The sequence below is a fragment of the Excalfactoria chinensis genome, chromosome 3 (assembly GCF_039878825.1).
Source record: "Excalfactoria chinensis isolate bCotChi1 chromosome 3, bCotChi1.hap2, whole genome shotgun sequence".
Lineage (NCBI taxonomy): Eukaryota > Metazoa > Chordata > Aves > Galliformes > Phasianidae > Excalfactoria > Excalfactoria chinensis.
In genome coordinates this window covers 49,343,519-49,366,728 of record NC_092827.1, presented here as the reverse complement: position 1 = coordinate 49,366,728, position 23,210 = coordinate 49,343,519, and the positions used below count along the sequence as shown (strand labels likewise).

Here is a 23,210-nt window from a genome sequence, read left to right as displayed (position 1 = left end):
ATAGGACTGGCATGCAAAAAGGCACACTGAGAGATTTATGTGGCCAAAATTACCAGAAGCCTTTGAAAATATGGTTTTCTAGCCTTCCCTCACTTTTACTCATGTCTTGTTCAAATTGCATTTTTAAAAATGGCCTGAGAACTTGTTTTCAGCTGGAACTAAATGAAAATCTTGGTGATAAGGCTGCTGCTACCTAAGTGATGAATAGTGGAATTTGAAGTAAAACTAGAAGATCACTTCCTTGAATTTGAGTAGCTATAAATGCAATATGTGCATGCATCTGGAGGTGCTCAAGAGACAGGTAGATGTGGCACTGTGGGACATGGATAGTGGACACGATGATGGTGGGCTGATGGTTGGACTAGACTGTTTTAGAGATCTTTTCCAACCTTAATGATTCTGTGATTCTATGCTGTGTGTATACACACTGAAATTACTGTGAGATACATATGTATAAATGCTACAATAAAACTGTAGCAGCCCCACAGTCAGCAGGTTTTTGAGTCCCTACAGTTTGCATTCTGCTGCTGATGGGTGGCAAAACTCCACACCATTAGAGAATGGAGTATTTCAGCACAGGTTTCCAATTGCTGTGTAGGCTCTGGTGCCCAAGAGGAAAGCAGACTTTGGAGGGACAGCCCCCCGGCCATGCTGCAGCAGTGCACTCTGATGTGTGAGGCTCTTAGCTGGCAGCTGTCTCAGAGAAGAACTACCTGACCTGGAGAGTGAGTGGCACATGCCACAGTGACGCATGAACATCAGTACTGGCAGGGTGAGGCCTTTAGTTGCTCTGTTACTTCTTCAGCCCTGGCAGCACCACCTTTTCCTGTACTTTGCTCTTAGTGCTTTCTTCTCCACTCCACAGCCAGTGTATCTTGCATATATAGCAAGCTAGACTGATGCACAAGTGCAGCTCAACTCTTTCCTTCCATGCACAGCATAGGGTCCCAATATTTTAGAGTTCTTGACTTCACTGATGTCCACTAACAGGCTTGCAGTGTTTCTTCTCTCTCCTTCCTTTATTCAGGAGAGGCTTAAAGACACTGAGACACTTTGTCTAAAAGATCTGTGAGATCTAGGGCTACAAATGGTCAACTTGCCCCAGTTCTCCCTCCCTTCCTCAGCTGCTGTCTGCACCACATCTTTCCGGAGCACTTTACTTCCATCTGTGCCTTGCAGCAGGGGGGAGCATGCTGTTCTGTGATTGCATTCTGATTTATATTGCATTTTCTGAAGCAAGAGCAGTGCTTCAGAGAGAGACTCCTGTTATATTGCTAAACAGGAGAGTGGGCCACTTTGTGCACTCTGAATTTCCATTAGGACAGCTCTTTCCAAGTCCTTTCTTGGCCAGACTGCCACTTGCCTCCATCAGACCCTTTTGATTTCTTGTGCTGCAGGCAGTACACCTGTAATCATGGTGTGGGCAATGCCACATCTCCTGACAGAAACACAGATTTATTGCTATGGTTGCAGGGACCAAATCAGAGCATTTGTACAAGAAGATATATTTTGAAAGCATCACGCTGCTGGGTTTGTCTGAAACTGGTCAATTACAAAGGATGACTAATTGTATGGCATGAGAATTTAAGATGGTATGAACTTGTACAAAGCTACATGTGATGCTCTATTCCCTCCCCTCCCCCCCAAAAAACCAAACCAAACCAAAACAAAACAAAACTCCAAAATAACCCAAACCACAAGAGTTTTTTAAAACCACTGAGTGGTAAGTAAAATAAATAATAATCTAATAAATCCATTAGAGCTGACAAATCAAAGCTGCAGGAACCACCCGATAAAGGTCATGATCTGATAAATTGCCACATAGCTGGTAAGGAGACAGTGAAGCTTAATTCATGCTCTATTTTTCTGTGGTGCCATGATGGTGAAACTCTTCATTTACTCAATCTGGAAGCAGCATTTGGCAGAAAATGCATCTGTGTCTAAACAATTTTACAAGCATGTGACTTACAAATCAGCCTTGCTGCACTTGTGAGTTTTGGTTCTTCTACAAGCATAAGAAAAGTATGTTTCAGGTCTTTGTAAAGATGAGAAGCTTTTTCTTTTTTCCATAGTGGGAAGTCTTTTTATTATAAGCTACAAAGTCAGGATCCAGAGTAAGAGTAGGAATTTGGATGCCCTTAGGCAAGAGCTGACCATTAGTTTATGTATCAGCCTATGAAAACTCTGTCTCTCCTGCTGTTATTGAACCATATCTCCCAAAACTGCAAGTGGACAGGACCGTGTAGATCCTGTTTCAGTTCAGAATATTTTGTACTAGAGAAGCTGAAAACAATTGGCATGCTGCCTTTTGTGGTGAATGCTACACCCCAGACACCTCTCTGAGGAACAGTTCTCTTTTTTGTCCCTGGTTTGAAGCAAAGGGTTGGGTTTCCTGTAATGTTTTACATTATTGAGACAAAACCAGAAGAAACATCACTCTCATTTTCATGCCACGCTTAGACTTAGGGGTGAGTTGAAGCCCTACTCCATTTTTCCTTGGGAAGGATGGCCAAGATTTGAGGAGCTGGCTTAAGCTTCCACCTTCTTCATGCCCTTTCCTTCTACCAGAGCAGTGCTGTAGGATCAGAGCATCTGCCTGCAGTTTCTGTCTACGACTGACACTGTGCAGAGTCAGGAAGATGGGTTTTTAGTAATAGTTCTAACTTTTCTAAAGTGCTTTTCATTCATCACACTCAATGGGCCATATAGAAGTGGGGAAATTATTGTCATCCCTGAAAACAGAAACACCGATGAAGGGAGAGAGTGGTTCTGCCGGCCCCAGGGATATTACTCAGTGCAGCTGTTTAGGACTCTGCTGTTCACTGTTCTTTTCATAATATCACTGCTGCAGAAATCGAATTGCTAAACTACTGGAGGAAGCAGGAAGGCTGATTATAAGATGAAAGCAAATTTGTCAGATACAAATATCTTAGTAATCAGCACTGATTAGAAAGCAACTGTAGCGCAGTCTGAAGTACATGACAATTTAATAGCTCCTTAAAATATGTTATTAACAAATTAAACTACTGAAACTCCACTGGAAACTGATTTGATTGATTGAATGTCTTTCTTTGAACATTTCAGTAAATATTGATGCTTAGTGAGCTAAGTACTGTATGGCCACTGATTTTTACAGATGGCATACAGTATGAGCTTTCATCTTTCTGTTGCAAAAAATTATGTCTGTTTCAATACTGATATAATTATTTTATGGGTAATTTAATTTAATATTCTGCAGGCTTAAGTTAACCACTGGCAGGATAGTAAAGTTTGTCAGATTTTAATTGTGAAAAATGCCTGCTCAAGGCATCTATTCTGTTGGTGTTTCTCACCACTAACTGTGTTCTTTACCCACAACCTTCCCAGCTTTTGCTAAATCTAAAAAGAAATCCCACATAGTAATTTTTATTTTTATTCCCCTAAAGCTAAATATTCACACCAGTGATAGGATTAGGATACCAGGAGTTCTTCGCAGTACAGGGAGACTTGGTAGATCCTCATCTCTTTTCAACTGTTCCAAAGCAGTATGTGTTTCAGAGATTGCAGCGCCAGAACACCTCCTCTCTATGATGGAAATTCATCAGGAAAGTTTTATATTGTTTGTTCTGCCTATGGGGAGAAGAGATCTTTTTAAGCCAGCAGCCCCTAGCTCCACTGGCCTGAGGTGCAGCAAGGCAGGAGGCTGCAAATGTAGTTCTGAGCTCTGTTCCTTCTCCTGGGGTCTGAAGAGTGCGTCAGGGGCAAAGTGGTGAGAAGAGATATCTCAGCAGCCTCATGCACACCCAAAGTTAGTGCCTCTGTATATCTAAGATGCCCGATATTGCCAGGTGTGGGTTTTCTCCCCTCCATGAGGCTGTTCAGTGCTCCATGACAGCTGCAAGGGGCAATGCTGAACAGAAATCAAAGGGATGTGCACCTTCTTTGGTTAATGTGAACTGCTCCATTTAAAAACTCTCTCGCAGACCATGAAGAATATGAACATGGTCAGACTCGTGGTTTCTCTTGGTTCTCTTTTGCTGACCTCATACCCACACCTGTGGCAGTATCAGTTTCATCCTTTCTGCTTCTGTTACTGGGAAGTAGCTTCTTTCCAGAGTGAGCTTCTGAGAGCCTTGCAGAAGAGCCATGGGTTCTGCTAGGCATTAGCAGAGCAGTGCAATTAATAACAAATACCCTGTTAACCCCTACGTTGCAAACTGACTAAAAGAGCAGTTCTCACACATCATCTCAGCTAGACAGTTTGGAAATGTTTTGATGAAGATGATTAGGGTTGTATTTCTTGGAGATGGAAGATCAGTGAAAATGACCTGTGCATTTGCTAGGTGAAGTCCCATATGAGTCAATGCCAAGGGGAGAACTGTGTAAGAAATTGTAGAACTTTGTGGTATAGTGTTTGTTCTTACTGATTTGTCTCATTTTTTTCAGAGATAGAAGACAAATCTGTCCATGAAAATTGAAGGGTTTCTTCCCTTGAAGATAGTTATTTTCTTTCCTCTTGATTCAGCATTTGAGAAAGTGAACCCTGGGTAGAACAAGAACAACAGATTGTTTGAATTCTCTTTTGTGGTCAGTAGTCAGAGATATCAATAAATTTTCTCTATTAATATGTACCACTGAAACTCTGCTGTACTTACTCAGATTGCTTCAAAAACATCTTTTATTCTGAACAAGGAGGAAAGTGCCTTTCAATGAATGCAATATGAGAACGAAACCTGACTTTTATGGGTCAAATATTGCTCATTTTATTCATGCTGCTGCCCTCAGTAGGATGACTCATCCACATACAGTGCAAAAAACCTGACCCTCAGTAGCTGTCTCTGAGGGCAAAGCTGTTTTGAGGATTCATATGTGCATTTCTTTTCTTGACATTCAGCTCCAGGCCTCTCTGTTGAAGGTACAAGAGACAGGAAGGATATCCAAATTGCCTGACTTATTTCAGTACAGGGATCAGCCCTTCCCCTGTGTGCTGATTTTATGCAGTGGGTTGGAGGCCTCTGGGAGTGGGAACAGGAGGTCTGTGGTGCAAGGAGCCATATTCCAATGTGCGCCAACCTGCCATCATATAAAAATACCGCCATAGCTTTCACAAACACAGGCTCTGGGAAGATAGCTGGATGACTACAGCAAACAAGCAGAGAGAAAATGTCCTGGTACACACTTCCCATAGTACACAAGTCTCTGCCTGTGTGCTGTTGCTTGGTTGCTGGGGGATATTTTTTTTTCTTTCAGTAACTTTTCTTCCCATCATGACTTATGCATGAGGGAATGCGGCATTTGTTCAGGTTCACTGATTCTAGTCATCTCCCTTGGGCTGACAGTAATAGGCTGAGGGGCAGTGTGCAGTGGTCTCAGCGGGTAAGGTGTTTAAACAAGTTGCCAGTTTGGGGCTTTATCTGTAATGCTCAACACTCTGGCCTGACCCTGCAACATGATTTATGCAATCTTCTTAAACCCAGTCTATCGAAGCACATATACTGTTAAACATCTATCTCAATAAGCTACCTTAAGTCAAATTAATGCCACAAAGCAAATGAATAAGACTAAATAAATCACAAACAGTTAAAACAGCAGCAACTCACACAATTCAAAAGCGGTTTTTGGCATTGTGTTTGTTACTACAGTAATTCCAACTTCCAGGGGTAAAACCAACAAAAGGTCAAAGATGTTGTATTTGGAACTGTGGTTTCACTTGCTCTTTCCATTTTAGTGGATGCTGCACACACAACAGCTCTGCTGCCATATACACAAGCATGAGCCCTCAGGATAGATGAGAATCAGCAAAAGAGGGGGAAAAAAAGCCACATAAACCCATCAGGAAAGAAATAAATCAGAAACTACAGAAGTAATTTTTTAAAAATTCCATTATGATTGAAATGGCTTAAAGCACTTGACATTTAAAGTTTGACTTTATATGATGAAAGATAAATCTCATGGCTTTTGTTTTTTGATGGTTTTGTGTTGGCAAAAATCAGACCCTCTGCAGTCTAGGTAGATGAGATCAAGATGAGATGCTCTATGAGCAAAAAGCCTTTTGGGGAGACATCCATGTTAGTTTAATTACTGAGCTCCTTGGAGAATTTGTGACCAAGACTGACCAAATATGCAGATTTTTGTTGCTTAGCACACATTAGAAAGAGAAGACCTGCTACACTGCCCAGTAAGTCACTCTGTCATTTGGTGGGGGTCCTGCTATACACAGTGCTGCTCTGTGACCACTGCAAGCACTGGGTCACTGGAGCATGGTGTGGGCATGGGGACCCTGGGATCCCCCAGTTTCAGTGAGTACAGGATTAGAAAGGAAGGAGTGGATAAAAGCCATATGGGTGCTTAATAATGTTTGTATCCACAGCCAGAGACTGGATAGAGAAACTGGGGCATGCTTCATTCTTGGTATGTCGTTGATTGCTTCTGTATCTTTCTTACAAGGTTTATAGTTTATGGGGTTTAGTGGGATAAGTCCAGCATGCTGATTGTCCTCTTCAGTTCTCAGGAGATATTTGACTGAAAAAAAGATAACTTTTCACTGCCAGAAAACAGTTACTTTTCCATGCTGCTTGATCAGAGTTTAATACAATTAACATTATTAAGCAAAATCCTCCACCCTTTTGCTAAAGAGCATGAACTCTGAACGATTGGCTGACCCCCACATAACACTTATGAAGAACGATATCTTTTTTATTGACACTAATTACAGATATATTATGCTCTTCATATAACTTTAGGTGCCTGCAGCAGCCTTAAGAAAACCACGATTTCAACCCAGCTATGTCCCAGCCAAAAGCAGGCTATTGTAGTTCTGGCTGAATGGCTACACCAGAGGGTTATGTCTTTCTGGGAAAGCAGAATCATGTCACCAGTCACCGAAACACAGGCACCTCTGATCTGGGAAGACAGCATCCATATGGGCAACCGATGACAACATAATAGTGGAGAAAGGAACATTTGGGGAAGGACACTGGGACAAAGTTCTCCTCTTTCAAGACATGTCAGGAGATCTTTCATCTCCTAGCAAAGCAGCCAGACTCCTGGTTCTTTGGATCTTCTTTCAAAGACCTCTGAGCCTGCCAGCTGCAATGAATTCAGTGGGTCCCACTAAGAGATGAAAAGGGAGAATTTTTTCCTTCAAGGATTCATACTCCTGGGGCTGGGGGGTAGATGACTCGTGTTTGGCCCTCAAAGTCATTTGGTCATATTGGAGAAAAGTTTGAGCTTTGTTAAAAGAAGAATAGAGGATATTTGGAAGTGCTTTACAGAGCACCGAAGCAGACAGACTGTCCGACTGGGAGTCAGCCAGCCTGAGCTAGAGTTCCAGCCCTGCTGAATGGTCCTCTGTGCAGTCTCGGTCACATTTTTTGTCTGGCTGCATTGCTCTCACTGGTCCTCCTTTCTGCATTGCCCAGACCTTTGTGACTGAATGGAGTTAAGTAAAAGTGATATATTATCAGTGTTTAGTCACAGGCCTGATTTTGAGCAACACTCCCTACTGGGGTCACAGAATTGTTCACTCCGAGAGCAGTCAACAAATAGATGCTAAGCCTCTGGGAAAGAATGGGAACTATTACTGAGATATTTACTGTGCTGTTGTAACTTGTATTTATTTCAGTGGTGCTGTCACTAGCCCTGATGTGAAGAGGGAAGAGTGACTTGATCCACCTCATGCATTTTATATAGTAGTTTTTAATACAAAAACATTCTTTGTTTACATTTAATGAGAAATAATTCAAATAAAAGGCTCGTGGTAGGGAGGATGCTGGTGTGGCTGCTTAACATTTTGGGAAAGATGGAAGAGAAAGATATTGAACCATTTGTTATCGTTGCTTTGATGTGATCACAGCAGTTGCTAATATAGATTGTCAAACTAGAGATGAGCTTATGAAAGGGTATAAATGTGTTCTTTGCTGAACAAAGTAGCAATCTAGAAAAGGTGGTTTCAAAGGCAACAAGACCATTAATTATGGCCTTCAGGGTATTGTTTGATCACTGTAAATAAGCTGCTTTATTCTGGGTTCTACTAAAATGTATTTTGCATTATATAGTACACATCTTTCTCAAATCAAATAGATCCAGTTCTCAGATTCACTGGATTTACATTTTCAACACTCTCTTTACAACTCAAATGGAAAAAAACAGTGACTTTATGTTTCACAGCAAGCAAACATATTGAAAGGTCTGCTCTAATTTTAATCTCAATTTTCATTATATTTTGGGGGCGTCCATTTCAGTAGACTGAAGTGAACTCTTTCAGGGTCATGTTGTCACACTGTGGGCACTTTCATAGAGTTTTAAGACTAATTATTGTGGCTTTTAAAAGAAAAAGTATTTTTCTTGTCGTTTTTAAAAACCACGCAGTTTCCCTCCCTCCCTTTTATCAGCAAAAATATTTGCTACAAATGCCTAGATGACAAATCACATAGGTAACATTTTTCTTGTCTGAACATAATCTTCATTATACTATTCCAGGCAAACAGCCAAGCAAGGGCTAAAATCAGGGCTAAAGCAATTTAGTTGCAGACAAATATGTAATTACAATCAATATTGTACATGCAACTGCACCCCCAAAAGTTAATCGGTTCTTGTATGGCTGGCAGAGTTTCATTTTTTAATGATTTTTTTAATATTGGTATTGTTAAAAATAAGGCTTTTGCAGTCATAGTCTTGGTCTGTTAGCTATTCTTCTCCCAGCCTTTCACCCTCATATTCTTTCCCCTTTGGTCTACTTCAAATGAATCAGGTAAAGGAGGATGTAATTAAACTCCTACAAGATACCCACAAAAACGGTCATTTAGGCAGATGCCTATCCCCATGTTTATTTTCATATCTAGCTGTCAATCCACTCACATATATGAATATCACTGCTGATAAGCTGTTGAAAGTTTTTCTCTGAATTCCTTAATTGATATAAAAATGCTGTAATGTACATCAGCTGGTGGTTTACAAACAATCTATCTTGCCTCTCTTCTGGGCTGCAGAGTGCTGTCCTGCAGCCACTAGACCTGCGATATTTGGGTGCTCTCTGCTTTCTGTCCACTAAGCTTTTCTCTTTTCTTGAAGACTTCTTCAGTATTCTTCCTAACTGCTTAATTCCTTTCTAGATCGTGCCAAAAATATGTCTTTCCTTTCTTACTTTTTTTTTTCTTTAACATGAGAATGAGTTCATTTTCCTTTCAGTTATTTATTACAAAGTATTATATTTTCCAGTTAATTATGTACTCGTGTAACCATTTATTTCTTTAATGGTAGGATAATCAGCTCGCTTGCTTTTTCTTTCTTACATTTTTTCGTTCATTCTTTCATTCTTCCAATGCTTTGCTCCTTTAGTCTTTTGTTCTCCTGCTCTCTTGTTTCTTTCTCTTTTTTTTTTTTTTTTCTCTTTCTCTCTTAATTAGAACTGTGACTTCTTTTAAGTTTTAATTTTAATATCACTTTTTCCTGGAACTGATGATTTTAGATGAACAATCCATTTGTTTTCCCCTACACGTTTTTGTTCTGATCAAAGACCGTGGGAGTTAAGGTGCTGTGACAGCACCGTGTGTCTTTCTGCACACATTCCTTGGTGGTTTGCAGTCTGGCGTTTATAATCCATCTTTTTCTGAATGCATTATCTTGGCCCTTGATGTTTCAAACTGAGCCTGCAGCTGCATGTAATGCTTTTTGTAGATTCCAGCTTGAACTCCATATGCTTGTCTGCCTCAGGTATTCTGTCTCTTTTATAAGTGTGGATTTTCTTTTCTTGTGTATTTTGCCCTTTTCTTGTAGTGTTTTAGATACCCTGCTATGTCTAAAGAGCTGGGCTTCTGTTTATCTCGTGTAGGTTGTTCGTTGCATTTCTCATGTTTTGAAAATTTTGATTGCTTTGTCTAAAGTGTATTTTTGAGCTATCTAGTCATCTATTTTTGAGTGTTTGGCAGCACAAGGTGCTTTTTACAGGTGCTGCCAGACTGGTTCTTCAGTCTCTTTTGCTCACCACTAACCAATCAGTGTTACCACTTTTTTTTAAAGTTCTGTTTATATTTTATATTCTACATTGAGGTCAGAGCTTCTCAAACTCTCAGCAGTATAATCTGTAGCGAAGGTAGTAGTGCCTCCAGAACCAGCCATGATCAGAGACAAGGCCCACCTCCGCATCCCCTCCTCAGTTCCCAATGGCCACACTCTGCTGCAGATACAGACTGAAGCAGTGGTTAAATCTTTTTCAATTACACCTTATTTTTTTGGAGAAGCTTAGCCTCATTACTGCTTCATTCTTCACCTCAGGATAGGTGCTTGATTTGCTTCACTCTAGCTACTGTGCTGTTTGGAGATCACCCCAAGCCAGCTAGGTCACTGGACCTTCATCGTTCAATGCCTGTGTTCTTATGGAGCAATGTTGCCTGAGTCTGGGTGTGTGGTGGGTCTCAGATGGACTGAGGGGAGTGCTTGCAGAGGCTGTCTGACAGTGATAAAAGTAAATGTGCCTGAAGCCCATAATGAGTCAGTGGACTTACTTTCAATATGTTAAATGGTTTCTAGGGGTCTCTTTTCAAGTGAGGTAAACTGGAGAAGCTAGATTTAAAGCTGCACTGAATAAAAAATGCCTCTGGAAGTCACATGCTCACATTTTGAGTATGTTTTTGCAAATATTTATTCAAGGCTGAGAATATTGGAATTCTTTTCTCATCTTTCCACACTTCTATAATGCAGAGCTCATAATGCTGGGTCCTTTGGGATTCTTTCTATCTAATAATATCATGACTACTTGTGTAATCTACTGTCTGATGTGAGGACTGAGGTGATTCAGCACAAAATGGATATTACCCTCTTTATAGCTGCTCGATTTTCTCTCTCTCTCTCATTTTAATGTATAATAAGTATTGCACACACAGTTTTCTGACTGTCATAAAATATCCTATAGAAATCAACTGAATCAGTAGAGCTATGATAATTCCTTATATGTTTATTAGAGCAGTGGCTACTCCAAGTGTAGCAATATCTGGTGGAAGAAGCTGGGTTTGTCAGTGTTGAATTGCTAAGAGGCTGAAAGGAGAGTAAACAACTTTATGGTATCTTTACAGTAAGAAAACCAAATTGTTCTTTTGTCATTAGAGGGCAACAGCTCTCTTGGTCTTTTGCTTGGCATCAGATTGACTGAAAGGATGCATAAATAGAATGTACTTCCTCTTGACTGTGGTTAGTACTTGTATGGCCCTATAATCCAGAACAACTCTGTGCTGACCATTGTACTAGTGTGCAACAAAAAGTCATCAGCCTTCTGGGAATTTTAGAGTCTGAGCATAGTAGTCCTCTTCATCCCATGTAAGATCAATAGGAAAGAGAAACAGGCAACCAAAAGCAACTGCCACTTTTTGTTTGGTACAAAGGGTACAAAGGGTACAAAACCACTGCTTTTGTTTGGATTCTTTTAATTATTATTATTTTTTATTTTTTTATATATTTTTAATTTGATTCCTTCTGCATAAAGTTAAAACCTTTGCTCATATGCGTCTTCTTCAGGGGAGCAGGTGGGGATTCCCTGGTGTCCATCTTAACTGTGAGAGTACCACACAACAAACAGAAAGGTTTACCTGGTCATGTATTCAAGACAGAGTAAAATCAATCAGTTCTTCCACGCTACTTTTGTTCATTTTCCTGATCTGATAGAAACCTATTGGTTAGCCTAAACCCAGACTTAGGCCTTGGATTTAAGGTAAAACTTGAGTTAATTTTGCTCAGACCAGTCTCCAAGGGACTTCCAGTGAGGTGGTGGCCACATGCTTGTTACCTGCAAGTGCTGCAGCAAAGATGGTAAATATATTCCATTCTCAGTGTGATTGGAATTGGTCTTGAGTAAGCCTTAGGAAAATCACTGGGCTAACAGCTGTATTTTCTATACGACACCTGATTTTTAAAAAAGTGAGTTGTTGTTTTGGTTGTTTTGTGGTGGGTTGTTGTTGTTGTTGTTGTTGTTTTGTTTCTTTGTTGTTGTTGTTTTGTTGTTTGCTTTTTTTTCTTCTCCAGCTACAAGGAAAGCTGTGGAGCAGAGTTTACTACTTTCTGTGGGAAGAGAGTTCTGCAGGCAATGGCAATATTTCAGTACAGGCCATCTAAATTATTGATTGCTGGATATAGCTGGAGGTCAGGTTTTAAATATCCCTCACTGCTTGAGACCATTCTGGCTACCTATGTTAAAAAGAAAGGAGAAAAATACAAGATTTTAAATTGAACAAGATGCAAGAAAAAGCTATTAGAATGATTGTGGAAAGGAAAATCTATCTTCTTAGAGACAAGATAAAGAAAAAATGTTTCTTTGAGATTTTTGCCAATAATGAAACCAGAGAAGGGGCAAAATTAACCCTGGAAGCACTCTTGGAATGGGAAAAATGGAAATGAGTAAAAAGAAATATAGCATAGCAATGTCAGTAACAGAGGAAAGAACAACAGTCACCAAAAAATGAGTGGAAATGAGAAAAAGGTTTCCCACCACGAGGAAAATGAAACTCAGGAGGGATTCCAAGCATGGCACTTCCACATCAGTTCAGGATAGATCTTGATAAGTTCATGGTAGGAACTGCACTGCATCAGAAGAATGGAAGCTAGCATTAAATTCTGCATTTCTGACAAGGGGCTTTTTGTGTTCAAAGTAATACTATCTACAATTGGAACTCAAAGAAGACTTAATCACTATGTGTTTGCTGCACTGCATATATATAATTAATTAATTCAGTGCCTCAAAGCTTCTGCTAATCTCCTGCAGGGATGAGGGAAAAAAAATCCTTCTTCTGCATAACTTGGCTTTTGCTACTTGTTTTATTTTTCCACCTTGACACATACACACACACTTCTGAAACACCAGAGATGGACACAGCTTGAATGGAAAAGGAAGTGCTTTTGGCAAATCAAGCTGCACTTCCAGTTTGTGCCAGGGAAGTTCTGAAATACTTGGTTGGATTGCTTTGTCCCTGCATTCCAACTTATGAACATCATAGATTAAAAAAAAAAAAAAAAAAAAAGATTTTTTTTTCTTCCAGGTCAGAAACAATAGCTTTTTTCTCACCATGTGGCAACAATTACCATTGTTAGCATACAAGATTCCAACTTTTCTAGTACTTTCTATGGATTTCCTGTTGCTGTAGAAATATCAAAAGTAGATTGTGCTTCACTGTCTCCCAGTCTCTCCCTGGACACCTCGTGGGGTCTGCAGTATTTGTATTCTGTTGTAAACCATTGTTTTCAATGGGTTGTTCTGTGCCCTGTGCTGTGCAGAGGCACCTTGCCTGCCCGAGCTCTACCACCTGCTGATTTTATGTGGCAGCTCCTGATAACCCAGGTGATCCTGTGCTCAGCTTCATTACATTTCAGTTTTACAACTTTGAAACAGGGGTTCTTTGAAGTCTTTTCCTGCATCGAAGGATAGTGCATACACAGGGCTGACCTAGAGAAACTGAAGTCTCAAGTTGAATTTTCTTATGAACCTAAGGAATAAAATAAAGATTAGTTATTCCAGGATAAGTATGTTTCATATAAATCCAATATTTTTTGCTTTTATACAAAGAGATAAAGATACTTGAAAAAGTGAGAAAAAGCTGAACATTTTTCTTTTGTGCTTCTTTTCAGGCTCCATCTATGAAATGTTTGGAAATGAATGCTGCCTGTCAACAGGAGAAGTGATTAAAGTTATTGGCTTCAAAATTAATAAGCTCATAGCAAGTATCTGTGAGAATAATGAAGACAGCCAGTTTTCTGCCAAAGTGGAATTACCGCTAAATTTTCCGGGTATAGTATTTCATGAATGCATGTTTTTAGAGGAATTATAATCACCTTTTTGCATTTTATTGATTTGCTGTCTTGACTGATATTTGTTTGAGCTTGCGTCTCAGCTGTCAAGGGTACAATCTTATCAGATGGCACAAAACACAACCCACTCATTTTTAAATTTCCATTGCTATAGTCTTCTTTCAAGTCTGGATAGAAATTATTCATGTTACAATGTTCATAAATGATCTCTTTACTCGAGGTCACTCAGCGTAAGAATTCTTACAAAGGCATCTGTTCAGTTGTTTGTGACTTTGTCAAATTTTGAGATATTTTTCTTGCCACGTGCACAGAATATAATTTAATTAATGTTGCTATATCATTACTTGATTATTCTGAGTAGGAAAGACTTCAAATACTTTCTTATGTTTTGTTTTAATTTAATCATTTATTTTAATTCCTGTGGCCACAGTGGCCACCTTGTGCCTGGAAACTAGAACAGAGGAAACCAGACTGTTCTATAGAGATGTCCCAAAATACCCACCTGTTTTATCTTGGACTTGATGCTTTGCATCTTATACTGGCTTAATACTTTAAGTGAAAATATCCTCTGATTATATAGCCTTGTTAGGGAGAGTTGGCCAAGTACTGCATCTCATTTCATCTGCTTTTTAGGGCCTAGCTGTGTTAAGTAGAGGAGTGACTGAAATACAGAGGAGGAAACACTGAACTTATGCATATGGAGAGTGGAGAAGGCAAATCAGGTTGAGAAACTGACAGAAAAATGGTGAACCTAGGAGCAGTAGATTGAGTTCTTGAGTTGGTAATGCTACTGGTGTTTTTCTATACATCACAGTGCATGTGAGAATGTGTGGAGGCACATTTAAAATGTCTAGGTTACACCAGCCCCCAGATTAGAGTGTACTTTTTCTTCAGAGGGAGACAAGGCACATTTTCTAAGCAAATAAAATGCAAAAGCACATAGAAAAGCAATGTTTCATCTGAATTACGCAGGAAAATACCTTCTGCCATGCTTTCATTTTTCATCGCTAAAATACAAATTTCTCTCTGAAGTAGTTCAACGTATAATGTTCTTTTCCCTAGTGGATTCTCAATGTGCTTTCATGTTTTTCTTATTCGGTGAGTCAGAACCATTTGTATGACCACTTATTAAAAGTCTTTTTTGAAATGTCATTTTCGAGCACTGATAGAGCCCAAAAGTAGTGATCAAAGACATTTTAATTATTTGTGGCTATCTAGAGATATTGAAGTACTGCTGTACTGTGAACTCTCAAGTTACTTAGTATTTTTCTTGAATTCCAATCTTCTTTCTATTATTAAAATTTCTTCTATTATCTCTAAAATATACTTACATGTAGTAGGCTATAGTCTGTATCTTGATTGACAGACAGGGTTGAACATCTGAATCCTAAAACATCCATCACAACTAAGCATTAAAAGTAATCCTACATTTATTAATGTTGGACCTCATGATTTTCAGATCAGAATGACTTGTGATTTCTAGTAATTGAACTTTGTGAATCTGGATTTGTTTGCACACAAGTGATCAGTTTTACAGCTTGACATTTGGATATTGTGGCCCTGTTGAGAACATTTTAACAATGTCAAATGCCTATAATATACACGCATTTTTTTGCAGTTGCGTGACTAGTTTTCTTGAAAATGTACACATTTTATTATGTATACACATAATGTTCTCAGTGCAACAGTTGGACTTGATAATCTTCATAGATCCCTTCCAAATGAACAAATCTAGTCTAACAATACAGCTGGCTTGTATCATCTCTACAACAAAGAACAGAATCAAATTGCTGGTGATATTTTTCATACTATTGTTGATTTTCCTCAGTTATCCACAAATCTCTAGGCTGTCACTGTATTCTCAGTGCACTTGCAGGGCTTTCTTGCTGGCACTGATGAAAAGAAAACTTTTTTGATGTTATTTTCCACTTCCGTTGTAAGGTATCATTTGCATGTGATGGGCCCATCTACCCTTTCACTGTACACGTTGACGTAAGCAAGTCATTAATCTATTTAGGTAACTCTGGGGATGATGTCTCTGTGAGAGAAGAACTGGGCTCATTGGTTCTAAATGAACCTTCCTCTTTGTTTTTCTGAATGTGTTTGAAACCTACAGAATTCTTTTTTTTCTGCTCTGGCAAGTCAGATTCTTGATCAAGGCCTAATCTGGCCTTTGCATTAGTGAAACTGCTGCAACTGCAAGTTCACTACCTGTGTTATATCATTTGAATTTGTTCTTCTTCATGCCTCAGAGGGCCAGGCTGTTCTTTCTGTGTTCTTACATTGGACCAAAAAAAAAAATAAAATCTGCTGCTACTCTAGGCATTTTGATGGCTACATCTAACAGCATTTTGAACTACAATTTTCACTGCTAACAAGTTAGCAGAGACAGGTAATTTACACAACATCTGAACTGTGTGCAAGCACAAATGATTTCATTTCGTTGTGTTAAATTTCTTTTTCTGCAAAAATATTATTCGTCTGTCCCTGTTCTCAAGATGTCTCTGACAGCTGTCGCTGCTCATTCCTACAGGACCTGACAGATGTAGCTGAGCACAACCATTCCTTTGAGCTCTCAGCCTTTGCTAACCATGAGGCAGGAGACTTGCCTGTGGCCATACATGCATGAAAAAGCTGGGACTGGGCACAGAAAGGCTCACCTTGGTAGGAGTTAAAGAGCTGTCAGTCTGAAAGACTTCCAAGTAGCAGAGTGAATGCCCTGCAAAACAGAAGTGATCAGAAAATCAGTCCCTGGGCTTTCATGACAAGGATGTCAGTGATATATGGGTCTCTAGTGGTGATGCCAAGTGTGAGCCGTGGTAAGCTGATGAAAATACCACTGTGACTATCAGTGGCACAGACCGCAAAAATGAGACAGGAAAATCCCATCAGCCTCAGGTGTGAAATAAATAGCAGGAGGAGAGGGATGGTGGTAGAGAGTATGGCTTTGAGGCACAATGGGAAAAAGATGGTTAAGCAGATGGAACAGAGGAGGAAGTGTGGGTGGTGGAGGAATGGCAATCAAATCAGCTCCAGAGGAGTCAGGAACTAAGCTGATCCCATTCTTCTGCATTACTTTGCAGAACAGAAACTACTGTGATGACACCAAGTGGTGGGGTGCATACAAGACATACAAGAGGGACAAGGATGCCATCCAGAGGGACCTAGACAGGCTAGAACAGTGAGCCCAGGTGAACCTCATGATGTTCAACAAGTCCAAATTCAAGATCTTGCACCAGGGTTGAGGCAATCCTCATTACCAGTACAAGGTGGGGAATGAAAGAATTGAGAGCAGCCCTGCCAAAAAAGACCTGAGAGTAATAGTGGGTGAGAAGCTGGACATGAGCCAGCAATGTGCCCTCACAGCTCATCATGGGCTGCATCTGAAGAAGTGCAGCCAACAGATTGAGGGAGGTGATCCTGTGCTGGTGAGGCCTCACCTGGAGTAGTGCATCCAGAGGTGGAGTCCTCAGTACAGGAGAGACACAGACCATCCTCTGGAGCACATCCAGAGAAGGGCCATGAAAATGATCCAAGGGTGGAACACCTGTATTATGAGGACAGGCTAAGGGAGCTGGATCTGTTCAGCCTGAAGAAGAGGAAGCTGTGAGGTGACCCAACAATGGCCTTTAGAAGAAGAGCTACAGGAAAGAAGGGGACAGACTTTAGTAGGGTCTGTGGTGATAGAAAAAGGGGAAGTGGTTTCAAGCTCAAAGAGAGTAGATTTTGGTTGGATGTAAGGAAAATGTCTTTTACAGTGAGGGTACTCAGGCACTGAAACACACTGCCTAGAGATGTGGCTGATGCCCTGTCCCTGGAGACTTTCAAGGCGAGGATGAATCAGGCCCTGGGCACCCTGAACTACTTGTACACGTCCCTATTCATTGTAGTGGAACTGGGCTAGATGAACTTTAAATGTCCCTTCCAACCATAAGAATTCTGTGATTCTAGTCTAGGACAGAAGGTCTTTCTGTTATTTTAACTTGAAGACTATTTGCTGCTCTAGTAGGCAAGCCTGATTACCTCAGTAATCTGTTGGACAAAGAAGGAAAGAGAGAAGAGAATGGATGCTCCTTTTCTTCAGAACTCTTACTCAGACTGGAAACAGGGAGTCTGTAAAACTTCACAGAGGTACACAGTATTACCAGTAAAAGGGAACTGAATTTATTGTTCTCTACAAAAGTGGAACATATTGCTATATAAACATGCTTTCCCACAGGATGAAATGAATGATCCATGGGCCTTATTTCTCTCCCACACCAGTAAAAATTATTTTCTCTGACTCCAAAACCCTCTTCCTCTATCAGCATGTACACCACTACCCTAAAACATTTCTTGTAAACTATAGGGTGTTAGGATTTGCAGCTTAATAATTATGAGATGGTAAATGGGCAGGCATCACATTAGCTGATATGGATTTGTGGAGAGCAACAATGCCTATAAATTCCACTAACTTCTCTGTATGAGAGCTGATCCAAAAGTAATGCCTCCTATTTTATTATGTAGGCCCACAGCATTGGAGGAGGATGTTGGTGGTATGGCAGTAAAGGCTGAACCTTCCCGCCAGTATTCTGTTACTTTTTTTTTTTTTTTTTTTTTTTTTCCCTGTGACAGATGACAGCAAAGGGGCTAATTTACCAAATGATATCTGACCTGGACATGCATGTAAAAGAAACTTGTGGAACTGAATTCCTCCACGTAGAAAAATGGTACCCACTGACATTCACTGACACCTGCTGAATGTTGGTGTAGACCAACAGTGTATGTGAGTGTAGTGAGGTGGTGGGTGAGGCATTTCAGCATTGGTGACAGCAACAGTGGGTCTCCAGTGGTGCAGAATTTTACAGGCGTCACATGCAGGTTTTCGTTCATTGCTGGCAAAAATGCATAGGTAATAGTGGTGACAATGTTGAAAAATAGTGTTTTGTAGATGAAAATTTACTTTATTGAACAGTGGTATTGTGCTCTTTGTATTTGTTGTGGTTTCCATGGAAATAAATAGGAGGAATTACTTTTGGAGTAACCTATTTGTATTGTCATTCTTGTCACTACTTTTCTTGCTGTCTAATGCTAGGAGAACAATTGTTTTTATAATTTGAACCATAATGATTTTAATGAGATTCTGAATAGTTCCAGATAACATTTTTAAAAACACATTTCCACATGAAAAACAAATAAACGCACCATGGTTAGGAGACTATTATGAGAAAGCACTATGGCAGATTATGGCACTTAATTGGGAATCACTGTTTTTCCTCCATCATACCAGAGTAACTTTTCATTTATTAACCTCCTCTCTATAGAAATAAAAACATATGGAACTTTACATTCTTATAAACAGGTGGCTATTAGGGGCCTATAGTTCAAGGGTCTCATCAATTATGGAAGCTAAGAATGCAAGTCCACATGGCCTTTTAGTTGCCTATGCAAATAATCCATTACTGAAACTGAGAAAACAAGCAGTATGGAATATGAAGTTTTTCTACTCCTAGCCCTGTAAAAGTCAGTCTTTTTGGGCTCAAGGGGATAATCTGTTGTCTGTTTTTATGTGAGAGCTGATAATTATGCTTCTACACGAAACCTGCTTTCCAGCCCATGATGGTCATCAATTTGTTGCTGAAAAAAAACTTGCTTCCAAATAGCTCTGAAATCCCTGGAAAATTCCTAGAGCCCAAGTCTGGTATCAACCTCATAGAGAAGTAGTAAGTTTTTGGGGACTGCACATTGCCATATATTTTCAATTTGAAATGTTTTTGAACGTAGTTTATGGAGCTTACTAAATGTAATTCTGGAGGTTTTCTAGGGGCATTACATTTTTAATGAAGGATATTCCTATTTCTTTTCTCCTAGCATTGCCAAGAGGTGATGCCCTCCCATTGTGTGTTTGCAGAGTATGACAGGAACGGTGTCTGGGGATGCTGTCTTTTCCACAGCTTCGGACTGTGATTGGTTCCTTGTCATTGTGATATTTTCTAAATGCTGATAAACCAGTTTGTCTTGATTTACACTGACAACTCCAGTACTGATTATGTTTGCAGTAGCTAACTTGCTTGTTAATAACTGTTAAAATCATCTGTTGGAAGCCCTAAAAGTGCTAGTGAGAAAAATATTGTGTGCTGCAGTTTTACCTGTGCAGTTACATTCATGGATGTGGCTTCCCTGCAGCCTGGAAAAAAGTAATGAGACTTTCCTACATTGCTGCAGTGAGGACAGACACAGGGGATGCATGTGCATCAAGGTACTGATTTCACACAGGAAAAGCTGACTGTCACATAGGCGATTGTGAAGGTGCAGCATCACAGACAGCATGGGCAGAATTAGTGATTTATTTCTGCAGTAAATCAAACAGGCTGTTGCTTTTTCAGCTGCTGACAAGTGCTCAGAGCTGTTAGTTGCGGCAGCTACTAGTGATCTCATGGGGTACCTAGAACCAAACATACCCAATCTGGTGATAAATCCAGTGAAAATCTATTCAACAGACGGAAACTTTGTGTCCTTAATGTACCTAACAAGAAGTGCATGAGATGAATGTAGCAGTTTTTGTTACTGTGAGCCAAGAATCTCTGAGATTGGTAGGGAAAAAGTAAAAGAAAAGAAAAGGAAAAAAGAAAAAAGAAAAAAGAAAAAAGAAAAAAGAAAAAAGAAAAAAGAAAAAAGAAAAAAGAAAAAAGAAAAAAGAAAAAAGAAAAAAGAAAAAAGAAAAAAGAAAAAAGAAAAAAGAAAAAAGAAAAAAAGAAAAAAAGAAAAAAGAAAAAGAAAAAAGGGGGGGCGGGGGGGGGGGGGGGGGGGGGGGGGGAGGGTTGTCTAGGGAATGAGGGAATGATTTCATATATCCTTTCTGAAGACTGAAATCCTAAGGATCCCCTGCTTTGCTCCAGGCCCCCGAATTGTATTGATCATGTATTCAGGGTGAAGTTCAGTAATGGAAAAGGTGTGGGAGGGGAAAAAAGAGCAATTTTTAACCAAAGCAAATCCCTTGACCCTATTTGTTAAGCAGTCCCACAACTGAGAAGGGTCTGGAGATGGTGTAAATGAGCATCTTCCCAGCAGCTAGAAGGAACTGAGTCCTACAGCATCACACCTGGCTGAGATTTGGGCACCTGCTGTGGCATCCTCTCCCTTTTCTCACTCTGATTGCCACAGAAAGGAAGTCACAGCCAGCATTGCCCCAGTTTCCCATCTAAATGGCGAGGCAGGCAAATAAAACACTTAAAGATTTTTAGATTTCACTTGAACCACTCACAAGATGTAGAACTGGTGAGAAAGTGTCTCTAGTGGTGCCAAGCAATGCTCCATGAATCCTGCCCAAGGAGGTTGTGGATGCCCCATTCCTGGACGCATTCAAGACCAGGCTGGATGTGGCTCTGGGCAGCCTGTTCTGGTGGTTGGCAATCCTGCACATAGCAAGAGGATTTAAACTAGATGATCATTGTGATCCTTTTCAATCCAGGCCATTCTATGTTTCTGTGATTCTATTGTTATATACATCCCATTCCTATTTCATAACTGCAAAGATGGGAGAATTCCTTTACTCAAAGGACATGATACCCTTTGTATGGTCTGGAGGAGGCAAAAAAACAAAAAAACAAAACAACAACAACAACCAAAAAAAACAAACAAAAAACAAACAAAAAAAAAACAAAAAAAAAAAAACACAAAAAACCAAACAAAAAAAAAAAACAAAACAAAAAAAACAAAAAAAAACCCGGGCCATGGAATTTCTGCTTTTTGGCTCTATAGGGATGTAGAGAAAATGTGCTGTATTGCCCTGGGAGGTTGGCTTCACTGTCAGCGTAGCTGTAGCTAGAACATAAAAGCTGTAATGTGATTCTGTGAGGCAGCATTCACACTGCTGCATCTTGGGAAGAGGATAGCTTAATCACATAGCTCAGCTAAACCCTACTGTTTAGTCCTTTAAACTGTCCACTTCATCTTCCCCTGTGAAAACTCTCACACAAATATAGAAATGTACATATTTTTCTTGTGATGTGAACTCCTAATGAGACAGCTCCAAGGGCCATGACTAACATGAAATAATAATGTCCCCAGGGGCTAGGGAGGCTCAGATGCAGCTTCTGCCTTACAGTACAGTATTTCCGCACTTTAACTGCATTGCTATGGCCACAGTACCCAAACTGTGAAGCACTCCATCTGATGGTCTGGACTATCAGAGATGCTAAGACCAAGTGTATTTGCTCGTTCTTATCTTTACATGCTACTAGTGTTATTTCTTTAAACATGCTTACTCTTGGAATCCCCTACATGTAGAAGGATGTGTTGTACTGATGTTTAGGGAGAAAAATCACCCCGTGTTTCACTGATGACATTACTGACACTCTTTTCTCATATCATGTCTGCTTTTGTTTCTTAAGATCTGGTTTCCTGAGGAAACAAATAAGAATTTAACAGAATATGTATTTTTTTTTTCTGTAGCAAAAACTTTTTTCTTTTTTAATCATAGACATAAAAATTCTGCAGCTGTAGAGTAGAACAGTCTAATTCCATCTGTCTATGCTTTGTATCACGTGGTTGATATTATCTCTATACAGTTACATTTCTAGCAACTGAACTATCTGCTTGTTGTGGTTTAACCTGTCAGCAGCTCAGCCCCTCACAGCCTTTCACTCACTCCTCTGCAGTAGAGGAGCAGAAAAAAAAAGTGTAAATGTCTTGAGTTGCGACAAAGGATGTTTAATATAACAGAAAAGGAACGAAAATAATAATGATGATAATAATGATAAAATAGTATATAAAACAAGTGAAGCACAATGTATTTGATCACCACCCACCTACTGATGCCAAGTTAGTCCCCAAGAAGCAGATACCCCTCCCAACCAACTCCCCTCAATTTTATAGTTTTTACACAAGATGCCATATGACATGGAATGTCTTGGCTAGGCTAGGTCAGATGTTCTTTTTCTGTCCTCACTCAGCTACTCCCTACTCAGCTCTGATGAGAGGGACCTGGGCGTCCTGGTGGACGACAGGTTGGCCATGAGCCAGCAGTGTGCCCTTGTAGCCAAAAAGGCCAATGGCATTCTGGGGTGCATTAAAAAGAGCGTAGCCAGCAGGTCAAGGGAGGTGATCCTCCCCCTCTTCTCTGCCCTGGTGAGGCCTCATCTGGAATACTGTGTCCAGTTCTGGGCTCCCCAGTACAAAAAAGACAGGGATCTCTTGGAAAGAGTCCAGCGGAGGACCACAAAGATGGTGAAGGGCCTGGACCATCTCCCCTACGAGGAGAGACTTAGGGAACTGGGTCTGTTTAGCCTTGAGAAAAGAAGGCTGAGAGGGGACTTGATCCAGGTTTATAAATACCTGGGGTGTGGGAGCTATAGTGGCGAGGCTGGTCTCTTTTCAGTAGTGCGTGGGGACAGGACTAGGGGCAACGGGCTGAAACTCCAGCATAGGAAGTTCCGCACGAATGTGCGCAAGAACTTTTT

General features: G+C 40.2%; 1 protein-coding gene across 1 annotated transcript in view; it reads left to right on the top strand.

Moving 5' to 3' along the window:
* Positions 1-23,210, top strand: part of THEMIS (thymocyte selection associated) — a 75,894-nt gene that overhangs the window by 1,215 nt on the left and 51,469 nt on the right. Inside the window, exon 2 of the mRNA XM_072333232.1 lies at positions 13,591-13,749. Within this exon, the coding sequence (XP_072189333.1) occupies positions 13,591-13,749 (159 nt within the window). The remainder of the gene's footprint in view (positions 1-13,590; positions 13,750-23,210) is intronic.